Source organism: Sinocyclocheilus grahami, unplaced genomic scaffold (genome assembly GCF_001515645.1).
Source record: "Sinocyclocheilus grahami isolate Dianchi unplaced genomic scaffold, SAMN03320097.WGS_v1.1 scaffold32.1, whole genome shotgun sequence".
NCBI lineage: Eukaryota > Metazoa > Chordata > Actinopteri > Cypriniformes > Cyprinidae > Sinocyclocheilus > Sinocyclocheilus grahami.
Genome location: NW_015505211.1, coordinates 4,148,498 through 4,157,050, shown reverse-complemented (window position 1 = coordinate 4,157,050; position 8,553 = coordinate 4,148,498). Strand labels below are relative to the sequence as shown.

Sequence of the window (8,553 nt, the reverse complement as noted above, 5' to 3'; positions counted from 1 at the left end):
AAATATGTATTGCATACTTTTGTTTCACCATGCAGCAAACTTACTTGAAATACTTGGGGGGGGGGGGGAGTTTTGTTTACTTAAAAAAAAATACCTTTTATACCATTTAAACTGATAGTATTAATCTGTCATTTTTTTTTACTTTCGGTTAACGGTTAATTTGCACATCCCTACCTTCCACCATTGTCTTGTCTTTCTCACCTCACTCTTTTTGTTAGATTTTGAAAGTCATGTAGTGTATTCCAGCCTTAGCTAAACTAAATGATTTTTATCAATATGTCGATGGGGGTGGTGCCGTGATGGGCAAGTGATGTAACCGGTGTTGCAGCTTAACAGCGCTAACACCGCCAACACTGACCATCACAGCAAGCCTAAGATAGAGCAATAAAATGAACCGTGAAGTAGCTAATTCTTGTACAATACATTTTAATGGGCATAATTGTGAAAATAACTAATATTATTCATAGTCATATAGCCTAAATAACATTATTCATATTCTTTTGGTTTCTGTACCTAGTATTTTTTTTTAATTACAAATGCAGTGAAAATACAGATAACTGTATCAGTATCGGAAAGTGCCAAAAATAAAAGTAACCGTATCGGCCTCGTTGTGGACAAAGTGGTATTGGTGCATCCCTAACGTTTATTCAGCAAGGATGTATTAAATAGATAAAAAGTGATAATAAAGACTTATATTGTTAGAAAAGATTTCTATTTTGAATAAATCTGTTCTTTTTAACTTTTTATTCATCAAAGAATCCTGAAAAAAGTATCACAGGTTCCAAAAAATATGCAGCATAACTGTTTCCAACATTGATAATAAATCCGCATATTAGAATGGTTTCTGAAGAATAATGTGACACAATTTTGCTATCTGTTAAATAAATGCAGCTTTGATGAACATCAAGAGACTTCTTTAAAAAACATTTAAAAAATCCTACTGATCCCAAACTTTTGAATGGCACCGTATGTACAAACAAGCAAACAGTCAGGAGTAAAATTAGAACAAAATAAACAAATTACAAGCAATAGCACAAATAAATACTAAAAGATGCTAATGAATTAAATAGGGCTGTAAGTTTATTTTTTTTTGACCCTGAGCCATTAAGGCAGTCCTTAATGTCGAACCCTGATTTGTGTCCCACTGAAGATAGTTAGTTATAAAGTTTGGAACAACATGAGAGAGAGTAAATAATGCCAGAATTTTCACAGTTTTTCCTTTTTAAGAGAAAATAAGTGTCTCTCGCTCTCTCTCCCGGTGTGTGTCCCGCAGCAGTGCTGGCTGCTGCTGTGTGACATGATTAGACCTCAAAACGTGTTTGAACAAAATTGAGCTCTGACATAAAAGGCACATTCCAAACACAAAACCAACACACAAAGACACCCAGCAGCACTCGTTCTGTGCCTGTGTTTTATTTGTTCTTGGCCTACTTTGAGTTACAGGCAGAGATGTGACTTTACTCTGCTCAACAAGGACCCAAGACAGGAAGCGATGTTTTAATGTGCTGATTTGCTCAGAGATGGAGTGATTTATTGTTGCAACTGTTTAAAGCTTGTCAGTTTTACAGTGTTTGTTGTTAGGGGTTGAAGGTCCAATTAAGGATGGAAAGCTGATCTCGGATCAGATTAAATTTGTAGGGGAGAGTGGGTTAAAATGAGTCACTCTAGCAAATATAGCAAGTGTTTAATCTAGCAAAATGACTACAGTTGTTTTCATGTGACTATATATTTAGAAAAGGCCCATGATATACCACTGATTTTGACCATTTTTAGCATTTAAAAGTACATTTTATGCATTTATACACTTATTGTAGGTAAAATAGGTTTTGTCAAAGCAAATTTATCCAAGTCTAAAAATATTGGTGCCAATGTGTACACTACCATTCAGAAGTTTGGGGTCAGTAAGATAATATTACAGAATATTGTTTCAAATAAATGCTGTTCTTTTGAAGTTTCTACTCATCAAAGAATCCTGAGAGAAAAAAAATATTAAGCAGAACAACTGTGACATTGATAATAAAAACAACGCTAAATCAGCATATTAGAATGATTTCTAAAGGATCATATAACAGTGGAGTAACGGTTATGGAAAATGTTGCTTTGCCATCACAAGAATAAAGGACATTTGAAAATATATTGAAATAGAGAACAGTTGTTTTAAATTGTAATAATATTTCACAATATTACTGTCCTAACTGTATTTTTATCAAATTGAAAAAAACTTACAGACCTCAAACAAAGTATATAAAATATGTAAATGTAAATTATTGCAATAAAACATTTTTTTAAAATTGTAGCAGTGGAATAAAATGTTAAATTATTTCACTATATTAAAATATTCTGAATTTTAAGCCTTTTATTGGCTAGATTATGAAAATGTGACTAATGCACAGCAAAGTAATAATGGGAATCTGCATTATTAAATGTCACTTCTCTAATTTATGTTCATATTTTTATTAGAGATGTAAATCTTTCACATATTACACTATAATTCACCTTACCCTTCAACATTAGGGATAAGCTGTGTCTGTGGATTTTTTCTCCTCTCCTACTAATTTTACTTAATAGCAGACATCCTGAAATATATTTAGGTTTATTAATTTTACCTGCCTCATTTCTCCTTGCCTAAAGGATGAAGTAAAATGTGGCACACTCACTCTCCCCTAACGACAGTATGAATAGTCTTTCACTTATTTCTTTGCTTTCATTTGTTTCTCAAGATTCTTTAAATATTTGAGCTGTGTCTGAGCTTTCCTCATTTTTCATATTCTGGAAGCTGTTAAGAGATTTCACTTGAAATTCCTAAATATATTTGAGATTTGGATATTTTATGTGTGTTTTATGTAATCTTTTAGATGATATATTTATTTAGGCCACTCAGCCAAATCTGCATAGTTTTGTGGTTGTACTGAGCCATTATTTATGTCTTTTGTGTCTCATACACGCCTGCAAACAAATAAATAATCACAGTTTTAATAATCCAAACCATTTCACCTCTGTCGTGATCATAAAGATGTCCTTTAATGAAAGTTGTATGCAATATCACATCAGAAAGAATAAAAACATGACCATTTGCTACTTGACCTTTGACCTTGCATTTGGTAGCATTTTTTGTACTTTTGGCTCATAACAAACAGTGAATTGCAAATATCAAAGTGTCTACTCCTTTGTGTTTTATACCAGGTGTATCCAGTGCCACCCTGCTGCACTCCAAATCTCTACGTGGGCATAGAGACTGCTTTGAAAAGTACCATCTCATTGCCAACCAGAAGCTCTCCCGCGCCAAGGCCTCCCACAGCGCGTATGATGGCGTGAAGCGGGCTCTGAGTCAGCGAATCAACCGCATTATACAGTACGCCCAGAACAGAGACTCCGTAACCGCTGAGACACCTGGGCACTGGGGGGCCAAACAGATTCTGTGTCACACTCAGCAGGGCGGCAGGAAGCTCGTGCCCCAGTCCGATGCCCAAGTTCCCCGTTACACCCCACGATGGGCAGAGGAGGCGTCGATGGCGGAGCCAGAGTATGGGAAAACCATGCTGGACTGCCATTCTGCAGAGGAGCTTGGTCTCGGCCTGCTGCAGGGCTCACGCCAGGGACTGTGGGCTGGAGAGAGACACCACCCACAAGAACAGCAGAACCGAGAGCAGAGAGACACAGCCAGACAGAGGAGACACACGGGACACAGTCAAGAAGAGCGTGAGTATTCATAATATACATTAGCTTTCAAAAGTGTGGGGTCAGATATCTTTTTTTTTTTTTTTTAAGAATTTAATGTTTTTGTTCAGCGAGGAGGCATTAAAATGATTAAAAGTGACTGTAAAGACATCTATAATGTTATGAAAGATTTTTTATTTCAAATAAATTTTATTCTTTTAAACTTTCTATTCATCAAAGAATCTTGAAAAAAAATCAGTTTCCACAAAAATATCAAGAAGCACAATGTTTTTTAACATTAATAATAATAAAAAAGTGTATATTGAGCACTAAATCATCATATTAGAATGCATTCTGAAGGATCATGTGACACTGATGACTGGAGTAATGGCTGCTGAAAATTCAGCTTTGCATCACGGGAATAAATTACATTTAATACATTAAAATAAAAAAATCATTATTTTAAGATGTAATAATATTTCACAATATTACTGTTTCTACTGTATATAATGCAGCCTTGGTGAGCATAAGAGACATCTTTCAAAAATATTTAATTAATCTTACTGACCCCGAACTTTTAAATGGTGTTATTTGCTTTGATTTTGTTACTATTATCTCTGTGTAATTCCCACAGTAACATCTTAGACAAAGAGAAGGACGGAAATCGATATGCTCACCATTAGGGTTTTATCTGGTGCTTTGTATCTCGGCATCTTTCCCGTCAATATAGTCCACAAAGCACCAATAAAGGGTTGAGGTCACAATCTAGACTTTGATTTCTCTCGCAGTTCTTCAATGTCTCCTTATCCCAATGAAATGGCTTGTGTTAAAAACAGAAGTGTCATCAGGGTCACACGTCTGAAGAGAATGACTCAATGACTGTTATGAAGGCATTTGCTTTCAGCTGTGAAAGGAGATGTGTTTGTCAGTTTTCACTTTATTGAAAAATATAGCTAGAGAATGATTTTCATACCCACTTTATGACAGTGTTTGCCTTTCTCTTTCAGTGGTGAGGATGAGTGTGGAGGAGCTTCACCAGCTGAACGAGCAGCTGCTGCTACAGATACAAAGTGAGTCTCATCTTCAAACTTAAAAGGGATTTTTCACCCAAAAATAAGAAAAGTATGATAGTTCCTAATTCCTTTGAACCCAAACACATTCTGGGGGGAAAAGGGACTTAATATTAGTAATAAACTATTATTATTTTTTTGTGATATAACATATTTCCTCTGCAAAATATGGATTTTCAACAAAAAAATTGTAAAATGGTAGATAAATTATTAATCTCATTAAAGCAACAGAATAGCTTTCTGCTGGCGCTTGTACTTTACCCTGCCAACATTTGATCTGGCCCCAACACATGAATGAATACATTTTTAACTCATTTTAATATTTATTTTTACATTTAATTATTTACATTTACCTTTCATTATTAATTTATATTTATATATTATTATTTATGTATATGTATACATTTTATTGTTTACTTTTATTTCATAATTTGTTTCCGTTTTTATATTATACTATTATAATATTTTACAATTTTTATTTGTTTACATTTTCATTTAGTCATTTTCTTATTTTTTTTATTTTCATCATTTATGTATTTGGTTTAAATTTAATTGAAAAGATTAAATGTTATGTCTTTTTTTCCTTCACAAAGCTCATTTGCAGTAATATTATACAAGATATTCCATAAATTCATTAAAAAAAATTCTGGAAAATGATGGCATACATAGAAAAAACAAAACATTACTGTTTGGTGTGTGATTCTCCTCTCATTCTTACTGATGCCAACAAGTCTGGTCACTTTGATAAAAGCCAGTTTAAATATTTTGCCTACCTGACAAGTTTAAAAATATATTTTACAACCAAATTTCAAGTTTGTGAGGTATAAAAATGCATGTACATTATCAAAAAATGTAAGATATAGGGCAAGCAACAGATCTACGCTTTGGCCAGCTGGCCATCCTTATGTTGAGTTCTGCTTATGCATATCTCACGTTTCTTATGTAGGTTATCATTATTCTTGTGTACTAACACACAGACTCTTGTGTTTGTGTCTCAGATGTGTTTGAGGAGCTGTCTGTAGCTGTGCAGGAGAAGGACTCTCTTTCATCAGAGCTTCATGTACGGCACATAGCCATCGAGCAGCTCTTCAAAAACTGCGCCAAGCTGCCGTGCCTCCAGATCGGGCGGGCGGGGGTCAAAGCTGGCAACAACCCAGTGGAATGAGCGCTTTTTGGGGACAACAGAGTCCCTCAAAGACCAGACAGAAAGCGCAGCTCCAAGCAGACTCTCACGGAAGCTCAAAGCTCAAACGGACCAGAAATGCACAACACTGTGCTAATGAGTTTAAAGTCACCTCGCTCTATAAGGTGGCATCTGAATTTTCAGCAAAAGTATGCACTTTGAGAGCAAAAGTGTTTTGCGGGCCTGTCCAAAGTGTTTCTATGCAGAATGAGGTGTTTTTAAAGGGGTCATGTGATGTTGCTAAAAAGAACATTATTTTGTGTATTTGGTGTAATGAAATGTTTATGCTGTTTAAGGTTCAAAAAACACATTTTCCACATAATGTACATTATTGTTTCTCCTCTATGCCCCGCCTTTCTGAAACTCATCAATTTTTACAAAGCTCATCGGTCTGAAAAGCAAAGTGTGCTGTGATTGGCCAGCTATCCAGTGCGTTATGATTGGCCGAATACCTCAAGCGTGTGACCGAAATGTTACGCCTTTACCATACTGTGATGATGCCCTGTCAGGCTGGAGCGACGAAACAAAAACATTAAAACGGCGGGCTTGCGGCAACCACATGTGACGACCCTGGGCTGGACTCCGCTTTGTCCACGGTGAAAGCCGATCCGGCGATCCACAGCACGAAGTTTTTTTATTTCCTCAGCGACCAGCACGGATCAGCTCCAGGCATGACGAAGCAGATATCGTCCTCTTTTGGAAGGCCAAACAAAGTAGTTTCGCTTTCACAACGAATCACACAGCGCCTTCACGACATGGCGGCGGCAACAAAAACAAAACTACAGTGAGAATAAAAGTTACGCCTTCTTTCTTTGCGTGAACATTTGGGCGCCGTTATGCAAATCTTCCCACATAGTGACGTAGGTATATGGGGGCGCGTTAAAACAAGCCGTTTTAGGTAGGCGTGGCTGACTCTTTAACTTTTATAAAGAATATCTCTTTGGATTTGAGACTTTAGTCTTTGCAACTTTACAGATCTTCTTTATGCACCAAGAACTTGTAACACTCCAAAGAGAAAGGAAAAATTGAAATCGCATCATATGACCCCTTTAAAACTTTACAAAGACTTGTTTAAATGTTTTTCTTTTGTTGTTCCATTCATATATGTTCATCTTCATATCACTGTTTACTCTTTACACTTGATCACTTTGGGTGCTTGGATGAGTCTGACAGTGTTCCTCCTGCACGTTCAGGCTTACTGATTGGTTGTGGTGTTGTTGTGGTAACTGTTGCTTAGTTAACAGTTTTTTTCCCTCCCTCCACTCATTGCAGTGGAACTTGTTAATGACTGTAGTTGTTCTGTTACTCTAAGGCACATTTCTCCTGTTGTTCTGAGGTTCAGCACAAATGCTTTAGTGGAAGTTTACATGTCTTTTGTTATTTCACTCTTAACTGTGTTCTGACATTTCATTGGTGCTTTTTCCCCCCATCACAACATTACATGGGTTATGATAAAGAAAATAGCAGTTTGTACAGTAAAATTTCAGCTGGTATAGTTTGGTCATTCACAGATGTTAAGCACAGGCCTAACTTTGATTTAGGCTTAACTCTGTGCTGGGATTAATATTGGAGAGATAGATATGCTCAACCAAAGCCTTTCAGTATTTATTTTGTTAGGACAATTATTTGCTTGTTACAAATATTTAAAACCTTTTTTTTTTTAATGTGTGGTTTTAATTTTTGTAGTGTTTAGAGGTTGTTTTCTTATGCTATTATAGTATTTAGGGTCCGTGCATAAACTGAAAGTATAGTCAGGGGAAAGTGAGCCTTTACCCTGCTGCCTTGATTTCAGATCAGACTGTGTTGCCACCTGGTGGGCACTCAGAGGATCCTGTCCACTTGCTGCCCTGATGTGTGCATGGTTAAGTGTCTATTATCTTTAGAATCTTAAAAACAAAAAAAAATGCAAGCTTCAAAGTTGTTTTGAGAAATCAGCTAGGTATTTTGAATGATCTGTTCTCTTTATAAGAGATGCATATTCGACTGACCCCTCTGGGGTTTCTAAGGATATTTTATTTTGTATGAATGTTATTTTGGTTATGCTCTGAGAGGTCACGTCAGCAAACTATCACTGTGAATCGTGATGGATAAATTGTCGAAAAGAAGCAATATGTGTTCGAAGTGTTGTAAAAATGTTTTAATCTTTTTTTTAAGGTTCACTCTGTGATTTGGCGTACAAGAGGTTGGAGATACTGAAATAATGAAGCACACTGCCCAAATGTTTGTTTGCTGTGGAAATACTGAATGAACTACATGAGTTGGACGAGTTTCATGTTTGTCTGGAGTGTGTTGCATATGTAGGCCATGTGTTTAAATGTTAACTTGATTATGTTGGTGTTATTGATGTCTTATTCTTTTTCTCTTATATTTATTCATTGCTTGTCTTATCTTTTTTTTAGATGAGTTAGTTTTTTGTTTTCTCCAGTGGCCTGTGTTATGTGACATTCAAGTGGTTTATGCAATACTGTTTCTTAGTGGATCTTCACATCAGTTTAGAAGATTTCTGAATGCTTTTGTTTGAAGTGATGTGCACATTTTCATTTTAGGGAATGGATTAATAAAAATATTTTTCCTAAAAAACTGTGATTCTTTTCATTACTAGTTCACCAGCAAGCTGATAGGATTGTAAAAAAACATTTTGGA

The 8,553-nt window shown here is 35.8% G+C and overlaps 1 protein-coding gene across 1 annotated transcript; it reads left to right on the top strand.

Moving 5' to 3' along the window:
* Positions 1-3,064: 3,064 nt before the first annotated feature.
* LOC107578782 (protein EURL homolog) lies at positions 3,065-6,171 on the top strand. The gene is made up of 4 exons (XM_016264701.1): positions 3,065-3,101; positions 3,184-3,699; positions 4,665-4,727; positions 5,726-6,171. The coding sequence occupies exons 1-4, from the start codon at positions 3,065-3,067 to the stop codon at positions 5,890-5,892; spliced, it is 783 nt and encodes a 260-aa protein (XP_016120187.1). The 3' UTR covers positions 5,893-6,171.
* The last annotated feature ends 2,382 nt before the right edge of the window (positions 6,172-8,553 follow it).